Below are 20,221 nucleotides of genomic sequence, written 5' to 3'. Positions count from 1 at the left end.
CTCATTGCAACCTTCCAGGGGCTGCAGATTGTGGGTTTAGTGCGGGGCAGAGGCAAAAGTGGCTGCATTTGGAGGTTATATTCCAGCCACACAAAGCCAGAGGATTCTACCCCTACCCACACATCTCTCCACCCTCCTAGCAACATTATTCAAGGGCAAGGACACAGTCCAACCCAAGCAAAGGCACACAAGGGGAGTGGGCCTGGAGGGGACAGTCCCCAAGGGCCACCTAGAGAAGGCGCGAGGGCCACATCTGAGCTCTGGCCCGGAGGTTTGCCACTCCTGCCTGCAGAGGGCCAGGGCAGCCGCTCTTAACCAGGGAAGACAGCTCACTCTTTTCCTCTTTAATCCACGGACCATGTTTTTATTTCATTAAAAAAATCGGTTTATCAAAAACTGAGGCAAGGGACAGCAGCTACAGCGAGAGAGAACGAGGACTCCATAAATAGAATAAATAACTACACACCACTGCCAACAGCTAGAGCGATTGTGAGACGCACACCTGCGGAGAGGAAGAGGAAAGGGCCTTTTCTGAGGCCGGGGGGTGGGGTGGGGTGGGGGGCACAGGTTGCAGGCTGGGACCAGCCCTGAGAGAGAAAAAAATGTGTGTGTGTGAATGTGTAGAGCTGGAAGAGGGCACTGTGTAATGTTAACTATATCACTATAACTTCCGTTCACAGGAAGTTTTACAATCTATCCCCTTTCCAGCTTATTTTGATTTAAAAAACCACCATGATTCAGCAGCTACAGAAAGTACAGGGCTGATCAAACCCCATTTCCAATGGTCCACATAGGCCTTTTTTCAGTCAAGGAAGGAGACCCAAGGTGCTAAAATCAGCCTGGGAGGGGAGGCATCCAGTGGGCACCTTAGCCTATTTGGGATGGGGATTAGGGTACAAAAAATGGCACTACACCATTAAAAAGGGACCTCCTTAGGAAGGAATATATTGCACGACAGCCCAAAGTTGAGATGCAGCCCCCATTTTTACCCAAAAATGAAGCTAGGCCACCTTCATGCCATACATTTAAAGACCTGTCATACCATTTTAAATGGCTTCCCCCAAATAATCATGGGAACTATTGAGGTGCTGAGAGTTGTGGGAGATGACCCCCTGCCCTTCCCCTCACGGAGCTGAAATCCAGAGTTCCCTGTGAAGAGGGATTGAACGCTAAATCCCATTCGTGAGGTGAACTAGGGACCCCACAGCAACTCCCAGCACCCCAAATGAACCGCAGCTCCCAGAATTTTTGGGGGGAAGCCATGACCACAAAAGTGGCATCGTGACGCTTTCAATGCGTGGTGTGAATGTGGCCCTAATCCTTGGATATTTAAAAAAGGGGATTTCTTGCTTGGCTCAGAATGAATAAATAGGTTCCAGCATCCATATGCGTCCAGCTCTAGAAGACGTGAGAGGGGTTGGTTCAGAGAACTGCAGGAAGCAGCCAACTAGGCTTCAATTCTCTGCTAGGAGGTGGTTTGATGGGGGTGGGGACACAGACCTCTCTCCTACCAAATGTTAGGTTCACCACCAGCACCTCGATTGGGCACAGTTCCTCCTCTTAAGGAAGGAGGGAACCAGAAAAATAGTGTTTGTATACGGACATATTTCTTTCAAAATGTCTGGCTAAGCAGGAGATCTCCGCCTTCGCCAGCCTTTTGAAGAAGTCACCCAGCAGTGCCAGGCTGTGGAGTGCCCCCTTCTCCAAATCCAGGCAGGGAAGAGGCCTGCATCTTTCCACCGGGGACGGCATGAGCCCAAGGGCTTTTGCAGGAACGGCCTTTGCTTCCGAGGGAGCCTGGCACCAGCGACAGGACGGAGCTCAGTGGATGTGCCCTCCTTCACTTCAATCGTACGCAGCCTCTTCCCCCTGTTCTGTCTACTGCCTCCTACAAAATCCACCAGCACACAAATGTCACAGCAGCTGAATGACCCCCTTTAACGGTGCAGAACACCCCCAGGCCCCATAATGAGAGTCAGCCCCAAATCCAAGGGGGTATGGCTGCGCAGCAGCGAGGCCTAACTCTTCTGCAGAAAGTTGGCGGCACCTCTGAGGTAGGGCCAAAGTCTTCGGGAGGAGACGGCAGCGCAGGTGGAACCAGGAGTCAACCGCTAAGGAATCAGAATGTGGAGTGTATTCCCCCCACCCAGTGGAAATTTAACTACCGTTTATTGCCCCTCCCAGGTCTCTCTCCATTGTCCAGTCCGGGTTTGTTGGGCCCTGCTGACCCAGCAGACACAGAGAAGGCAGCCCGATGGGCTCTAGGCCACAGCCTGATTATTATTGCAACTCCTACGATTGGTTCTAGAGGCTTGAGGCTTGGCTGTGGTGCCTAGTGCCCACCGGCTTGGACTGCACCCGCCCTAGCCGGCGCTTCCTGGGCCAGTGTGATTGCTCATGGGCTTCTGCACCGGGGAGGCAGGGGTCTTCAAAAACTCTGCCTCCGCTTGCCCGGGTAGATGCTTCCCAGCATCCTCTGCTTCTCGCTTTGCAGCTTCCGCACTGGGTGCCGCCGCCTGGACGACCGTTCTGAGGATTCCTGGCCTGGCGCTGCCAGCCGCCGCACGGGGGGACCCCACCTCCTGCTCCGCCTTCCCCGCTGTGGGGCTGGTTTTCGTCTTCTCCGGTTTGGGAGCCCCCCGCTCTCCCGCCGCCGAATCCAGCAGGGCCTGGATGGTCCCGAAGGGAACTTCCCCCCAACCCATGGCCCGGGAGAGCTTCGCAAACGGAGTCTTGCGCAGCATCTCCTGGCGGAAGTCGTGGTTGCTGCCGCTCGGATAGTTCCTGCCGCCGAGGCTGGGGATCGAGCCCTTGCCGCCCCGGGTGGCCCGAGGGTTGGTGCCGATGTCGGCCGTGATGTTGGTGTACAGAGGTTGCAGCTCCTTGGAGAGGAGGGCGTACGAGAGGGAGTTCATCCCGTCCTGAGTCCAAGCCCGATGCGTCCTGATCAGCAGGTCAAACCTACGGGGTTGGGGAGAGACAGAGAGAGAGTGTGTATGTGCAAGGTCCCATTTGAGCCATACATTTAAAGCACTCTTCTGCCACAGGTCCTGAAAGTGCTGTCCATGTAGAAAGACTGGGTCATTGTAAAGAGAATAATAAATAATAATAAATTTTATTTATATCCCGCCCTCCCCAGCTGAAGCCAGGCTCAGAGCGGCTAACAACAGTAAAACGATAAAACATTCTAAAATCATTTCATTATAAAATTAATTCCAATCAAATTAATGGCAACCATTGGGTTAGAAGTTCTGTGAGGATTGCCAAAGGAGGGAGTCAGAATAATAATAAATTAGTGGTTCTTAATTGATCGGGGATTTGGTAGTGCTGTATTGTATTATTTATGCAAATTGATTTTCTCTGGAGTTAAAGATCTGACCAGGACAAACCTTATTATGTTGAGCTCATATTTTGCACAATTTGTATACAGTGTCTGTTTGATAATGTGTGGTTTGCTATGCCTAATAAAGGATAAAGGTGAAGGGACCCCTGACCTTAGGTCCAGTCGTGACCGACTCTGGGGTTGTGGCGCTCATCTCGCTTTATTCGCCGAGGGAGCCGGCGTACAGCTTCCGGGTCATGTGGCCAGCATGACTAAGCCGCTTCTGGCGAACCAGAGCAGCGCACGGAAACGCCGTTTACCTTCCCACTGGAGCGGTACCTATTTATCTGCTTGCACTTTGATGTGCTTTCGAACTGCTAGGTTGGCAGGAGATAAGGATAACTATATATAAAAAGACCTATGTTGGCTCCCAGGACCGTTTCTGAGCACAATTCAAAGTGTTGCTGCTGATGTTTGAAGTCCTAAACTGGCTCAGCCCAGTATACCTGAAGGAGCATCTCCACTCCCATCGTTCACCCAGTGAGGTCCACATCCGAGGGCTGATTCCCTCCCTACAAGAAGTGAGGTTACAGGGAACCAGGCAGAGGGCCTTCTCGGTAGTGGCCCCCCTACCTGTGGAACGCCCTCCCATCAGATGTCAAGGAGATAAACAACTACACAAAATGTAGAAGACATCTGAAGGCAGCCCTGTTCAGGCAAGTTTTTGAAATTTGAAGTTTTATTATGTTTTTGTATATGATGGAAGCCGCCTAGAGTGGCTGGGGCAACCCGATGGACAGGGTACAAATAATAAAATGATTATTCCTCCAACTGCAGGGGTTTTTTGGGGGGGGGTTGGAGGGAGGAAGCAGCACACCTGTGTGGATTCTCCTCGTTGCCTTTATCTCCCTTATGCTTCACCATCTTGTAGTGGCCGACAGAGACAGGAGGCCGTGAGATCTTCATGCCGGCCAAGCGCACCCTGGAGACACAGAAGCAAGGAGGCCAAATTAGGATTTGCTAGCCCGGTCCTATCATTAGCCACAGTGGAGCAGGTGCCTCAGGCAACATGTGCAGGAGTGCGGGGAGTGGTGGTGGCAGCAGCATGTCCACCGCCAACCCCCCTCCATTGGAGACCAGAGCTAGGTCTGCCACAGGCCTGTCACACAGCAAGCCAAACTGCTCGCTGGGATAGACTGTCACTATAATATTACACTGCTGCTGGAAGCATGGCAAAGGCTGTCCATTAACTACCAACTTAGATCTTGTCCACACCACACAATGAAAGCACCGCAGCAACCCTTTCAACAACCATGGCTTCCCCCAAAGAATTATGGGAACTGTAGTCTGTTAAGAGCCAGTGTGGTGTAGTGGTTAAGAGTGGTAGACTCGCAATCTGGGGAACCGGGTTCGCTTCCCTGCTCCTCCACATACAGCTGCTGGGTGACCTTGGGCCAGTCACACTTCTTTGAAGTCTCTCAGCCCCGCTTACCTCACAGAGTGTTTGTTGGGGGGGAGGAAGGCAAAGGAGAATGTTAGCCGCTTTGAGACTCCTTAGGGTAGTGATAAAGCAGGATATCAAATCCAAACTCTTCTTAAGAGTGCTCAGCTCCCCTGACAGAGCTACAGTTCTCAAGAGTTCCTTGTGAAGCAGAATTGGCTATTAAATCACTCTGGGAGTTGTAGCAGTGGTCTCCTAACAACTCTCAGCACCCTTAACAAACTGCCATTCGCAAGATCCTTTGCCATGACGGTTGACGTGGTACAAGAATGCCTGAAATGTATGGTTCAGGGTGCAGATGTGGCCAAATAAATGCACAGACACACGCAGCATGCTGCTTTAGAAACAGTGGGTGACGCTGTCTCATTGACAATGTTCGATAAGAGTCAACTCCTAGGCCTGCCAGCTTCTGTACACAGAATGGGGAGTGCGAGAAGGAAGAGAAGGGGACGCCATTTTGATTTTTGCCTCAGGTGGCAAAATATATTGGGCCAGCACTGAGGATTTATAGTCAGATGGCTTGGGCATCTCCAGAGGCACCTTGCCTGGGGAGCTCCCTAACAGAGACGTTGAACCTGCTCTGAGGTCATGGACTCCTGACCAATCAGGAGGTGGGTAATGTGCATTGCTGCGCTAAACATCCTCCCTCTCTTTTAACCCCAACGCTTTTGCGCAGGGAATTTTCCAGAAGCAGCGCGTAGGCACGCCCTCACAGCCAATTCCCTCCTACCCCTACCCACTTGGGTCTCTCCCTCTCAAGCTTTTCCTTTATCTTCGCCCAAGGTTAAGCATTCCACTGCTGTTCCCTCGCAGCAGGAGGTGGAACAGTTGCCATGGCGACGCACAGTCCTAGTCAAATCCATTGAAGAGAGGCACAATTTGGGAGCCAAAATGCTTCCCTGGGTGAGCCTGTTGGAACCAAGCACCAATTTTATTAATCCTTTGTTATCCATGACTCTTAGTTCGCTCTCCTCCTCCTTCCTGCCACCCCTCACTGGCAAATCTTAAGATTGTAACCTCCCTGGGGCTGAGATCCTGCCTCTTTCCCAGGGCTTATGTGGGTTTTTTTTGCAAAGCGGCAATAGCGAACCTCAGGCCCAGGGTGGTTGTGAATGCGGCCCTCCAGGCTTCTCTACTTGGCCCTTAGAACTCTCTCCACAGGTTGTACCTTGGCTGCAGTTACACTCTCTCTGAAGGAATAGGCATAATCTTTCAATACTTCAAGGCTGAAGTGGCGCTGAGTGCCTTCCATCAGCTTCAGCTGCTGGCATCCATCTCTGGACAGGGACAGCCTAAATCTGTCGCCTGTGCTCTGGTAACCTCAGAGCTGGACTACTGCAATGTGCTACACAGGGGGCTGCCTTTGAAGACCATTCGGAAACTGCAGCTGGTGCAGAATTCGGAGGCCAAATTGCTGACTGGGTCAGGACAGTCTGAACAAATAGCGCCAGTTCTGGCACGATCGTCCTGGCTGCCAATTGGTTTCCATGCAAAATTGAAAGTGCAGGTTTTGACCTATAAAGACTTCTGTGGCTTAGGACCCCAATACTTCAAGGAGCGCCTCTCTCTTCATAACATGAACTGACCCGGACCCTGCGAACATCATCTGCAGTCCTTCTTCGTGTGCCCTCTCCACAGGAGGTTCAGAAGGTGGGAACACAATATTGGGCCTTTTTGGTGGTGGCCCCCTGCTTGCCTAATGCTCTTTCCAGAGAGGCATCTCTTTATTTTTAGGTGCCAGGTACCCAGACTTTTGGCCCTTAATTTGAAGAATAGCATTGTGGCCTCTTTGAGTGAGGTGGGATCGCTAAGTCGTGCTCTGCTGTATCCGTTTAGTGGTACTTTTTGGATTTTTATTGGATGTTCCTAATCGGTTTTAATGTGAGTTGCTTTGGGTTCCCCTGTGAGAAAAGCAACTAATAAATGAAATAAACAAAGACTACACCTCACTGCCCTGCTCTACACCCTCCTTGAATATAAAGCTACAATTTCCAAAGTTATTTAGCCATCCATCTTTCTTCTCAGGGAACTCTGGGAACTGCAGTTCTCGGAGAACAGCGTTCTCCTAACAACTCTCAGCTCCCTTAACAAACTACACTTCCCAGGATTCTTTGGGAATTGACAGTTTAAAGTGGTGTCATAGTGCTTTAAATGTATGGGGGGGATGTGGCCCAATTCCTAGTAAGTCGCTCACAAGTGTGCTAAACCCAGGTTGATGAGGTGTTAGGTAGTCAGATTCTAATGTCTGCAGGGGTAGATTAAGTTTCTCTGCTGGTGCCCCTTTAGATAATTCTTTTATCACCTAAAAAATTCTGGACATGCATTCTTTGGGATCAAATACGCAAAATTAAAGCTTCACATCTGTTCCTTACAAGAGCACAGATCTTTGGACTATGTCCAAAGCTAGTTCTATTCAGAATAGACCCATTGAAGTTAACAAACATGGATAAACTAAGTTGGGCACAGCCCTGAGAAAACATTTATAGCCCCGCCTTTCCATTTAAAATCTCATTGTTCTGTGCAGTTTCCCTTTCCACCTTCTCTCACCGTTGCTGAGCTGACCCAACAGCATCTCACAAGAGACACCCCCCCCCCAGTGTTGGAGTATTTGTGAACATCCCATGGCATCACAGACGTTCAATTTGCCAACAAGTTCAAACCCTAACGCAACAAACACATGGGATTACAGAGCTGGGTGCGTCATCAGGCTTGCTGCAATTTTCTCACCTTACCTGAATGCTGCAGCCCAAACCGCCACAGCCTGCGTGGGAAAAATGAGCATGCAAGGATCCGACAGCGTGCACAAGGCAGGGTGGAAGAAAGAGATAAAAAGAGATGATAATGAAGGCGATGAGAAGGAAAACAGCACTCCAGTTGCAGAGTGGGAAGGAGGGAGTGGAACAAACAGAGGCTGGGTGGGGAAATCAGTGCTCCAATAATCTCCAAGTCTTGCAACAGGCAGGGAAAACTACAATACCAAAGATCGTAAACCTACCAGCTGCAGCTACTCTTCCCGCTGCCCATTTTTAGCCTAAAAACCATGGCTACACTTATGCCACAGTTCTTCACAATTGCAGGGAAAAAAGCAGGAAGAATGATTATCTGGCCTGGAATTTAAGAATCTGAGCTGCTTCTACCACTTTTTATTTCTTTCTCTCTCTCTCTCTTTTAAAAACACAACAAGTTTCTAGTCCTTTTTAAGTTGGTAGAGTTGCCTCTGAAAAATGCTCAGGTCAATGCCTTCTTCGCAGGCACTGTAAAATTGCCAAGAGGATAATAATTCTTCTGGATCAGGCCAAAGGCCCATCTAGTCCAGGATCCTGTCCTCTCAGCAGCCAACCAATGCCGACAGGAAGCCTGCAAGCAGGAACTGAGTACAACAGCAAGTCTTAACCCCCCCCCAATTAATTTTGTCCAATCCTATTTTAAAGCCACCAAGTTGGTAATCATCACTGCCTCCTGCAGGAGAGAGCTCCATCATTTAACTACACACTCCTGTGGTTTCCAGAGACTGGCGTGCAAGGTCACCAGCAGGGTTTGAACCACAGAATCCTATAATTGTAGAGTTGGAAGGGACCCTGAGGGTCATCCAGTCTGACCCCGCTGCAATGCAGGAATATATAGTCATCCCATACCGGGATCGAACCTGCAACCTTGGCGTTATCAGCACCATGCTCTAAACAACTGAACGAACCACCGCCAATCCCTCAGCTACAGTTCCCGCTGAGTCAGGTGCCAAAACAAAAAGAGCAATGCATGTTCTAAGCGAGTGGGAGAAATGGTTGCAGGTCGGAAAGCAGAGGGCGAAGAGACAACGGCCACCACAGAAAGAGAGGGGTGAACGAGGGACACTCACCTGGTGGCGATGTCGTCGTCCTCGCCTCCCCAGCCCCAGTACTCGTTGGGGAAGCCGTTGATCTTTAGGTACTGGTCCGGGGTAAGGGCCGACACACCGCCAAAGTACTGCGAATATGGGAGGCTGGAGTGGGAAAGGGGCAGAAGAGAAAATGGAGAGAAAGGCCAGCATTGTTAGTCATTTTAAGTGACAATGGGAATCCCCCGCACTAGATATTTCAAAGACACGGAGGGTGGGGGTGGGAAAGGCTCTTGACACAAATTTGCAAAGCATTTGCTTTTTCGGATGTGCTAGTGTACTGCATATGGATGGAAAGTCCTAGCCCAAATCAAACTTAATTCATATTTGGTCTGCTTGGCAATGATGGGAAATTACTTTTGGGTGTAGTTTGGATTTATTCTTTTTTTGAACTGATTCTATGAATTTAATGAAATGGAGTGAGTGCTGCCCTCAAAACCCAAGAGCCTTTTTGAGGAGGAGCATCAGGACCTGATTATGTTTTCTGCTCGTGTTTTGAAATAGCCCAGAAATGGTGAAAGCTAGAACACTAAACATTCGACACAGATTTCGAATAATTTCATTGTCTGGAAAAACCAACCAGTGTGGTTAAAAAGGCTCCAGGAAAGTCAAGGCAAGGATCATTTCCTTATTGATTGGTTTCCCTTTCTTCAAAATACGTTAATTGTTCTAATCAAACAAGGAAACCACCTCACAAACATTGCCAGCTCTGAAGAGACAATAATTTCAGTATTTGGCACTTACTTTTCCCCTTTTTCTTTGGAAACCTGTTGGATTCTGCACTTGTTTTTACATTTTCTAATGTTTATACGTTCGTTCTGCTCTTGGTTGTTATGTGCTGTATAAAAATTAATACATATATTTCCCCCCCCAAAAAAGTAACACCATGGAGCCAGCCCTGAAGACAACCACCCACCACAAAGCATGGTGCGATCAGTCCTGCCCTCCCCTATCCCTGCCTTCTCACTTGTAGCCAAACTTGTTCATGGCGACAGAGACGTGCTTGGGACTCCACGGGTCGCATATGTAGAGATTGTGGTCGTTCTCGGGAATGAGGTCAACATCGTGGAGGAAGAGGCAGTTCCACTCCTCATCCTTTAGGGCTTCCTTCACGCCCACATTCAGCAGCTTCGCCCGGTTGAAAGTCGCATTGCCAGCCTATAGAGAAGCAGGGTTGAGTGGGAAGAAGCGGCAACAGGGCGAGGAGCAAGACTCACGAGGCCCAGCCCTGTCACAAGGCAACTGCCTCAGGTGTCAGCAGTGCTAGAAACTCAGAGATAAAAGCTCAGTGCCAAATGGCTCCTTAAAACAAGGTTACAGTCGCCGGAACAGAAGGTTTAGTTGCCATTTTGTGAGGAGATACGACTCTAAAATCTGTCTTTTCAAATAATGGACTGACTGTGTTTGATTCTCAGTTAAACATCTGGCAAGTTTAGATGGCAACCTTGAGCTAGGTTAAGAGCTCTGAGAACTTAAAGAAGCAAAGTCACTTGATCTAGGGAGAGTCCACATATATATTGGCCTATTCCGACCTTTCCTTAATGGTGACTGCTCCTGCTCAGGCTGCCCAAAAAAGTGTTTTGGTTCCCGAAACTCATTCCGATTGTGCACATAAAATATAACCGGTAGAATTCCACAGGGCGGTGTATTAGTGCCTAAAAACAGCCAAGTTCCAACGATCCCCAGATGGTGGAGATGTCTGGCGCCATCCTGGTGCCGGGGCATCTTCACTTGGTCACAAGTGGTCAAAGGCTGGGCGCAAAATTTGCATGGCACCTTTGAGTCCTGAGGGCCAGGCCTCTGGCTGGCTGCTTTGGGCTTGAGGTTCCCCCACCCAGGGCCGGATTTAGGTCTGATGAGGCCCTAAACTACTGAAGGTAATGGGGCCCTTTATATGTCTAGCTGTTGTTGCTGTTTTTTGGGTTGAATATATGATATTATACAGGGGTACCTTGGATTAAGAACTCAATTCGTTCTGGAGATCCGTTCTTAACCTGAAACTGTTCTTAACCTGAGACACCACTTTAGCTAATGGGGCCTCCCGCTGCCACCGCTGCACGATTTCTGTTCTCATCCTGAAGCAAAGTTCTTAACCCGAGGTAATATTTCTGGGTTAGCAGAGTCTGTAACCTGAAGCATCTGTAACCCGAGGTACCACTGTATATGATATTTTAGGGAGCAGGCTAGCAGGTGGGACCTATTACTTACATCATAGGAGCCTACACAACACAAAACTCTGTTGCTGCATGTGGGTTTTATTTTATTTGTTTTTTATCTTATATTTTGGAAATGTACATCCAGATTTTTTCCCTTTAACTTTTTTGGGGGGCCCCAAGAGAATGGGCCCCTAAGCTACAGCTTGTTTAGGTTACACGTAAATCCGGCACTGCCCCCACCCCTGGGTTGCATTGAACTAATCTCTCTTTCACACGTACACAAATCCCAACCAAACGGACCTGATGGACCACATAGATCCCATACTGCAGCTGCTGGCGCTGGAGGAAGGGGTGTAAGTAGTAGAGCAAGTGGCGCAGGTGCGTCTCCCGGTTGCGGTGCGGGATGATGACGGCTGTCCGGGAGCGTGGCTCGCAGGCGGAAGGGCGGTACCTGCCCCCGAGGCCCACCGCCGGGTTCTTCTCTTGGATCTGCTCCAGATTCGGCACCTGGCTGAAGCTCACTGTCAGGGGGCCAACTGAGATGAGAGTCGGTAGGGTGAGAGGAGAACAAGAACAGAATCAAAAATTCACATGCAGGCACTGGGCTCTTCCAGCGAGAGATGCTTGCCTCATCTCTCTGATGCAATGTTCCAAAAAAACCCAAAGAATCTGCCCAAGTTTCTAGTCTTCATGAGGCCTGCATGAATACCCGACACGAAAGCCTCTATCTAAATATCTCTCACCCCGGAGGCAGGGAGCTAAACTAACCTTTCCTTCCATGGCGCGAGGAGACTCTGTGCGTGTCAGGTGTGGCGACAAAGTTTTAAGCTGTAAGCAGGATTTCCCAGAAAAATGGAACGAGAGATGTGCACGCAAAGACAATGATAGCAAGCTGTTAGGAGCAAATGTTGCTTTGTCCCCACGCCAAGGACATCTGGGTCAGGGATAATCCCACAAGACTGGAGAGAAGCACCCTCGACATCTTTCCTTTATAATAAAATAAGTCAGAGCAATCTGGGTTGGGAGTTGCTGCTCTTAATATGACGGCAGGAGCCCCAGGTGGACAGTGCAACGAGCCAGGAGCACGGGAAGTGCACTTTAAACTGAGTCAGACCCACTGGTCCATCTGGCTCAGGGCTGCCTGCACTGGCTGGCAGCAGCTCTTCATGGTTTCAGATGGCGGACATTCCCAGCCCTGTCTGGAGAGGCTGGGATTGAACCTGGGACCTGCTGCATGCAGGGGTGATGCCCTTCCACCGAGCTATGGCCCTTCTGGCTCCCTGCGCCACTGGAGTTGCCATCACTGCAGGAGGCATCTGTGGGCATCTCAAGCCAAGGCACCATCACCACAGCCCAGCATCCTCCAGGCCCAAAGAAGCCATGTGACACTGGGCAGCCAATCCTGTGCCACTACCCGCTATAAAAGGGTTCCAGGCCTGCCACCCTTTGCCTAATCCAGGCCGTTCGGCTGAGGGAGGTGGCCAGGTCCTCTCTCTTACCTTCTGTTCCGCATCCATACTATAAATATAAAGGACTATGACACCACTTTAACCTGTCACAGCTTGCCCCCAAAGAATCCTAAACAAACTGTCATTTTTTAAACGTGCTGGAAGTTGTTACGAGACACTCCCAAGTCCCTCCAAAGCTACAATACCCTGAATTACCTAGGGAAAGGAATTGGTTGTTAAACTACTCTTGGAATCATAGCTCTGGAAGTGACTCAAAATTGTTTTGAGTATGAACATGTAGACACGTTGAAATTCGTGGAGCCAAGTTGGTCATCTCCATTAATTTCAATGGATCTAAACTCTGAGTAGAACTTGGCTGTTTAGGGTAAAAACACTTTGAGGTTTTTTACCCTTAGGTGTATAAATTTTAGGAAATAAAAAAATAAGCTTAATACAACTCTACGTTCCTAGATCGTGTACTAGGGACGCGGGTGGCGCTGTGGGTTAAACCACAGAGCCTAGGACTTGCCGATCAGAAGGTCGGCAGTTTGAATCCCCGCGACGGGGTGAGCTCCCATTGCTCGGTCCCTGCTCCTGCCAACCTAGCAGTTTGAAAGCATGTCAAAGTGCAAGTAGATAAATAGGTACTGCTCCGGCGGGAAGGTAAACGGCGTTTCCGTGCGCTGCTCTGGTTCGCCAGAAGCGGCTTAGTCATGCTGGCCACATGACCCGGAAGCTGTACGCCGGCTCCCTCGGCCAATAAAGCGAGATGAGCGCCGCAACCCCAGAGTCGGTCACGACAGGACCTAATGGTCTGGGGTCCCTTTACCTTTATACTGTGTACTGGCAGGGCTGTCAGTTTGCATGCCATTTTTACAGAGTGCAGAAGGACAAGCCCCTGCCCCAAGGAGCTTACAGTCTCAACCTCTAACAAAGGGGGAAAGAGAAGCAACCAGTAGCACGGAAATCGCAGATAACGGACAGGTACTGGGGCATGCTTGAAAATCCTGCCCACACATCCCTGGAAGATCAGCCCCATTGCACTCAGTGGACTGACACATGAGTAGACAAACACAGGGTTAAACTGTTCATTGCAACTGGGAAGGGAGTAGCCCAATGACTACATTCTGTTCTTGGCTACCTCTTGAGGGCCACATGCCAGTGGTGGGTGGAGCAACACACATTAATTTCATCCTTGTGCAACAGGCTAGCTTCTGCACCTGCTCTCTCACGCCCTTCTCCATCCACCCTCCAGATAAGCAAGAGGCAGAGTTCAATAGGACCAAAACCGCAAGGAAGGTGCAAAGCAGGTTGGGTGAGGGGTGTGGCCTGGGGAGAGTTCCAAGGGCCGTTCAGAGAGGCCCGAAGGGCCATATTTGGCCTCGAGTGAGGGATTTCCCCCCTGCAATAGGGATTCCACAGGAAAAGTGATCAAGCTCATACACAGCAATACAAAACTGCTCCTTCAGCAACTCTGAAAAGGCTCAGCCACTTAATGGGGTGCCATGTGATCTAATAATTAAACATTTACCCAGGCCCAAGCAGCAGACAAAGGGACTGCCAGGCCCTGTGATAACCGCCTTATCTTATTTATTTTTTAAGTGGCTTTGAGAGACTTTGTAATCTTGCATACGTCTGGGTTTTAATCTGAGCTTTCATGGGAATAGTGTTCTCTGCGGCCTTACAGAACCTGAAACATTTTTGAAAACAAAGCGGAGGACTTTTTCCAGCCTGAGGGCCACGCTCCCTCGTGGGTAATATTCTGGAGGCCACATGCCAGTGCAGGACAGAGCTAGAGGCAAAAGTGTCAGGGCAACAGATGCAGCTCTTAATTTTCTACTGTAGGCCATGCAAAAGGCCTCCTCTGCACTGTGGATTTAAAGCAGCGTAATACAACTTGGAAACTGTGGTTTGTTAAGGGTGCCGAGAGTTGTTAGCAGACCCCCGTTCCCCCCCCACCCAGAGCTACAGTTTCCAGAGTGGTTTAATTCCTGTTCCCAGGAAACTCTGGGAACTGTAGCTCCGTGAGGGGAATAGGAGGGGTTCCTAACAATTCTCAGCTAGCTTAGCAAACGGCAGATCCCAGGATGCAATGGGGGAAGCCATGACTGTTTAAAGTGGCCTAATAGTGCCTTACATGTACAGTGGCACCTCGGGTTAAGTACTTAATACGTTCTGGAGGTCCGTTCTTAACCTGAAACTGTTCTTAACCTGAAGCACCACTTTAGCTAATGGGGCCTCCTGCTGCTACTGCGCCGCTGGAGCACGATTTCTGTTCTCATCCTGAAGCAAAGTTCTTAACCCGAGGTACTATTTCTGGGTTAGCGGAGTCTGTAACCTGAAGTGTCTGTACCCTGAAGCGTCTGTAACCCGAGGTACCACTGTATAGCACAGAAGTGGCCAAAGTCAGCATTTTTCCTCACGCACACACAAACCTCTTTCCATGCAGGAAAGAAGAAGGCATTATTACAGTTAAAGAGCGAACGCATGCAAGGAGGGCATGGAGCAGGCAGGGCTGGTGTGGTGTGCAACTTGGAGAGAGTAGCAAGGGCCAGAGAAAGACACATGGAGGGCCACATTCAGCCCCTGGGCGCAACATTCCCCATTGCCATTTCAAAGCCGATCGTGATTCTCTGTATTCTAGGACAAGGGAGACTCTCAAGCCCCTCGTATGTCGGAACCTACACTGAACCACCCCTCACCCTGCAGTTTTGACCTCCACACTGAGCAACGTGGTCACAGGCCCCACTCACTGAGGTACGGCGACCGCTCCGGGCAGTAGGGCAGAAACTGAGTGGGGCTCCCATAGCGGGGCTGCTGAGGCAGGAGGCTGAGGTTGGTGTAGACGTCGTGGGTCCGGGAGTAGTCGAAGGACGGGTTGGCGTCGTGCCCAAATATCGAGGCCAAGTTCCGGAAGCCACCAAAGGAGAAATAAGCCATGAAGGCAAACTGGAAGCCAATGAGGAGAGCCAAAGTGCAGGGCCGATCCAGGAGCCTTCGGAGCATGGTGGGGTGGGGGGCAAGGTCTTCTCCCTGGGCCTCAGAAGGACAGCAGTCGCACCTGCAAGAAGGTAGGAGAGCACATCTCTGAAGACCCGTTCCTGGGGAGCAGCAGGGGGAGAGGGATGAAGCTCAGGGGCAGGTCATCTGCTTGGCATGTAGAAGGTCCCAGGTCCTTGCCTCTCCTTCTTGCTTTCAGGCTCTTGGCCTGCTGAAGATGATGGAAACAAAGTAGGGAGGGTAGGCGTGGTGGAATGGTGAGAATGTATTTTAATACTTTGTTGGAAGCTGCCCAGGGTGGCTGGGGAGACCCAGCCAGATGGGAGGGGTATAAACAATAAATTAATTATTATTATTATTATTATTATGATGTCACACTCAGCCATGAAGTTCACTGGGTGACCTTGAGGCCGCTCACCATCTCTCAGCCATAATTTACCTCACGGGGTTGTTGTGAGCTTAAGATGGGGAGAGGGAGAACCATGTACGCTCCTCTTGAAGGAGAGGTGGGACAAAAAAAAATCGAAATAAATAAATAGAGTTGGAAGAGACCCTGAGGGTCATTTAGTCCAACTTCTTGCATTGCAGGGGTTGGGCTGGATGACCCTTTGGGTCCCTTCCAACTCTACAATTCTTTTCTGTGAAATAACATTATGGACTAGCAACCTGTTGACAAGGCCGAATGAAAAAAATGATTAACCAACCTCAGAAATCTTCAATGGATCGACAGCCTTGCTGTTACTTTATACATAATTTGCTATTGTTATAATTCTTGGTTTTAACAATAGTAACTGGCAACAAGGCGTCGGGTTTCCTTTTCTTCCCCTTACAGGCAGCGTCGAGAGACGGCTTTGCAGCGGGACAAAAGAGAACTGGCGAGCGCTCACACACACACGCATCAGCATTCCCGAAGAGAACCTGACCAACCCCGAGGCAGCACACTGCCCAAACCTGTCTCAGTTTCCTGCAAACTGAAACCTGCGACTTTTACCGGTTAGGGGGAGCAGATAAAGTGCACAGGCCAAAAAATTGATAGTCCCATTCTTCTCTGGGAGCCCCAGGAGCTTGGGGGCAGTGAACATGGTTCGCCCATCACCCCCCATTTTATCCTCACTGTGACCTTGTGAAGAAGGTTAGGCAGCGTGAGAGAGAATATGAATGTTGTGCAACTGGTTCAAAGTCACCTGGCGTGGTGGGTTGTGGCGTTCAGCTGTCCCTGGTCCAAGTCCAGCCCCTATATTTATGAATAAAAAGGTTTGCATAGGAACGTAAGAACCACCTGGTGTATCAGGCCAATGTCCTATCTGGTCCAGCATCCTATTAAAGCCACCAGGGTTAGTAGCCTTCAACACCTGCTGAGGGAGCAGTTCCATAGTTTAACTTTGTACCGCATCCTGCATTTTGGCCCTAAGAAATAAACTGGACTCTCACATGCAATGTTCCTGAGCGATTCACACACCGAAGGCTTAGTTTAAGGTTAAAACAGTTGCATGCAAAGCTACACAAAAATCACAGTTCCACGTATGCACGTAACAGTTTGGGGTGCAAAATCCAATTTCAAAAAGGGGTGTTTGTGTGTTAAGAAACTAAGATTCTAGATCGCATGCTTCCAGAGAAGAGCACTTTGGGAAATGTCCGAAAGCTGGCAAAATAAGGTTGGCAGTGGCAGAGCACAGGGCTTCCATTCCCTGCATAATCTCCAGATTATCGGAAGCATAATATGTCATACGTCATCTTCAAAGTGTCAGAATAAGCCGTGCAACAAAGACACAGTTTCATCTGTATTCGGTCCTAGGAAACTGGCTGAGGGAGAGGAGAAAAAAGAAATCCTCTGGGAGCAGCATAAACTAGGCATGGCAACATTTTAGCACTGTTTTTACCCACCACCACCACCCATTTCTTAACCCCCTTACTTGAACAGCCAACAAGAAAGGAATAGACCTGTGTAACTCAAAAGCTGGCACGGTTCATTTCGAACGCAGCAGGTTCAAGTAAGAACTCTCCATCTTGGCTCTGCCTGGCTCCCCCTGCTCCTTTCCCCATCTCCATCCCTCCCTTTCCCTCGGACATCCCGCAGAAAATTAAAGAGCCCTGAGTAACTCAAAAGGTAGCACACTTCCATTTGAACACAGCTGGATCCAGCAACTTTCCTTTCCTCCCTGACCTGCTTTCACCTGTATATATCCTGGCGCGACTGACTCACCTGTCCTCCACCGGGTCCCTTCCCAATCTCTGCTCTAAGCAGCTACCTCCTTATAAAAGCCTCGCCTTTTAACTCCCAGCGGGATACAGATATGGATATCGCACACACATATCTAATTATTTCGCAACGGAAACACCAATTCCATCCTGCTGCTAAAAATCTGGGATGATCTCTACGGCTAAAGCTCAGTTGGCAAGGGAGGGGGATGGAGCCAGAGCCGAGCCCCTCCTCCACCCTCTCCCCTTCAGGATCCCTTTCCCCATAGAAACGCCGGGGGGGGGGGGAAAGGAGGGCGCGGGGGTTTGCAAGAGGCGCCCCCCGCCTCCCTCGCCCAGGTGCAAGGCTCAGCGCCACCCTGGAGCCCAGGTGCCCCCTGCTCGCCGGGTGGAGGAGCCTCTCCCAGCGGCGCCCACCCTTCCTGCAAAGAGCGCACCCCCCTCGGCCCCCAAGGGTGCGCGCCTGCCCTCCCGCACCTCCTGCCCCGCCCTTGCTCACCTGGGTGCTGGGAGCCCTCCGCGCCAGGAACGCCCGGCTCTTAACCCCACCCCAGAATCAGAAACACCGCCGCCGCCATCTTCAGTAGGTAAAAGGAAAAAAAAAAAGGGAAAAAATGGAATTAAGGGGCGGGATGCTTTGGGGAGGGGGCTAAGAGAAGGGCCGGTGACGTCGAATAACAGGGCAGGCCCGGATACTCCTCCCTTTAAAGCGCCCTGCGCGCGGAAGCAGAAAGTCCGGAGGCTGCAGAGATTTTGATCCGATTTGATTTTTTTGCAGTATTTTCCCCCCACGGCGGAAGCCCCAGGATTTGGTTGACTTTGGACGTTTGAGGCACGGCGGCGTCCGAAAGGCGAGAGAAGCCCTGAACATGCACAGAGGGCCCGTTTTCCTCCTCGCCTGCTGCCACCGCGCTAGCAGGAATCGGACCCTACTGCACGGCAACACTGGCAACATAGGAACGGACAGCTGTAGATGCACCCTCTCTTTGGATAAAATGCAATGATATTTGGAATGAATTTACAGAGTGTATTAGTTTATTGACAATTATGTGTGTATTAGGATAAGAATATATGCAAGTAAGGTAATGTAACAGTATTTTTTTCATCATCACTCACTTCTTTCTTTTCCCTCCTCACTCGTCTTTTTATAAATGAAATTCTAATAAAATATTATTAATAAAAAAGGAATCAGACCCTACTGACAGGGTGGGGCTTTGGGAGGGAATACATAAGCACCTTGGGTCTGTCCACTCTTGAAGAAAAATGCTCCATTCGCTGCATGTTACTCAGAAGTAACTCCTTCGGGCATCAACAGGTTTTAAACCCAGGGTAAGAGGGTGATAGGACTGCAGCCTATAATCCTTGAACAGAACAGCCAGAAATGTCAGGAGCATTACCTTACCCCCGTGATGGAGTTTAGTCTTTATATCAGCTTTTGCCAACCTGGTGCCCTCCTATTCCCTTCAGCCACAGCCCGCTCAGCCAATGGTCAGTGTTTATGGGAGGTGGAGCCCAACAACATCTGGATGACCCCATGGGTTCCCTTTCCTGCAGGTTAGGGGTGGTCCCACTGACAATACTTTTTTCTGTTCTCCAGCCCAGAATGGAACATCTTTGTCTTTTTCTAATATGTAATTATATTTATGGGTTTTCAAAAAATACAACATTTCATCCCCCCCCAAACAACATGAGTAATTCAAAACACATGTTCCCCAAGTATGATTGATAACACATCATGGTCAGTGAAGGACTAAACACCGTGTTTAATCGTGTTCCTGGGAGCCTTTGGAAATTTATAAGCATGTTTTTAAACAGCAGCTCAATAAATAAAATCAAGCCAAGTAGCATAAAATTTATACTTTCTTACTGTGTTTTTTTCTCCAACAATTGGTCAGCTTTTTCATCAAAAACAGTTCTTAAAGTTGTGCAGACCAAGCTTCAGTAAGTCCATATCCAATGATATCCAGTATCTGGTTATTGTGAGGTGTGCAGGGATCATGAGAAGGAACAAATAAGTCTATCTTTAAGGCCTTGTGTATCTTCTGTAAAGACTGAAAATAAAGCTCTTTTAGGATCTGTGGTGGACTAGATGATCCTCAGGGTCCCTTCACGACAATTCTGTGATTCTATGGTAACTGATCAGGCCAATTTTGTGGAGTACTTTTGTCCAGAAGGAATAAACAAATGGACATGTCCCCCACAAGTGTATAAATGATCCTATGTCATATCTCCATCATGATGATAATTTATAACTAATGTCTCTATGTTTAATTTACTTAAGAAATATGGATGCATATGCCAATCATCTTTGTTTTTGATTGATTTTACAACAAAAAGTTTAACTTGGACCAAAATGGGGAACTCTCATCAGCCAATAATCAGGTGGGCAATAGCTTGGTGGCTGATATGGGCCATATTCACACCATGCCTTTAAAGCACTATGATACCACTTTAAACGGTCCTAGTTCTCCACCCCACCTAGAATTCTGGGAGCTGCGCTTTGTTAAGAGTTCTGATAGTTGTTAGGAGATCCCTATTTGCCTTAAAGAGCTACAATTCTTAGAGTTCCTCTTCAATGGGAACATTGAGGACAAATAATAATGAATGCACAAGAAAAAGGACATCTGGATGGGTTCTTAGCAAATCGAGGAAAGAACTCTTCCTGGACCAGAGTTCACTTCAGTAGATGTGTGAAGGTTTATATAAAGGTTGGCAGATGTA

General features: G+C 49.2%; 1 protein-coding gene across 6 annotated transcripts; it reads right to left on the bottom strand.

Moving 5' to 3' along the window:
* Positions 1 to 335: 335 nt before the first annotated feature.
* On the bottom strand, positions 336 to 18,084 carry B4GALT3 (beta-1,4-galactosyltransferase 3). Of its 6 annotated transcripts, none has more exons than XM_083591295.1 (7): positions 18,000 to 18,084; positions 15,055 to 15,362; positions 11,154 to 11,389; positions 9,665 to 9,855; positions 8,680 to 8,802; positions 4,200 to 4,304; positions 336 to 2,961 (listed from the first exon to the last, which is right to left on the bottom strand). In XM_083591295.1, the coding sequence occupies exons 2-7, from the start codon at positions 15,305 to 15,307 to the stop codon at positions 2,364 to 2,366; spliced, it is 1,506 nt and encodes a 501-aa protein (XP_083447421.1). In that variant the 5' UTR covers positions 15,308 to 15,362; positions 18,000 to 18,084; the 3' UTR covers positions 336 to 2,363. The 6 variants fall into 6 exon arrangements, with proteins under 6 accessions (XP_083447421.1, XP_083447420.1, XP_083447417.1 ...); XM_083591294.1 differs by having other exon boundaries at positions 15,055 to 15,365; positions 18,010 to 18,083; XM_083591291.1 differs by having other exon boundaries at positions 15,055 to 15,512; positions 18,000 to 18,080.
* Between the last annotated feature and the right edge of the window lie 2,137 nt (positions 18,085 to 20,221).

This window comes from Podarcis filfolensis (assembly GCF_964270895.1).
Source record: "Podarcis filfolensis genome assembly, chromosome: 16".
Taxonomy (NCBI): domain Eukaryota; kingdom Metazoa; phylum Chordata; class Lepidosauria; order Squamata; family Lacertidae; genus Podarcis; species Podarcis filfolensis.
The sequence above is the reverse complement of the archived record's forward strand: the minus strand, read 5'-3'. Positions and strand labels throughout refer to the sequence as shown.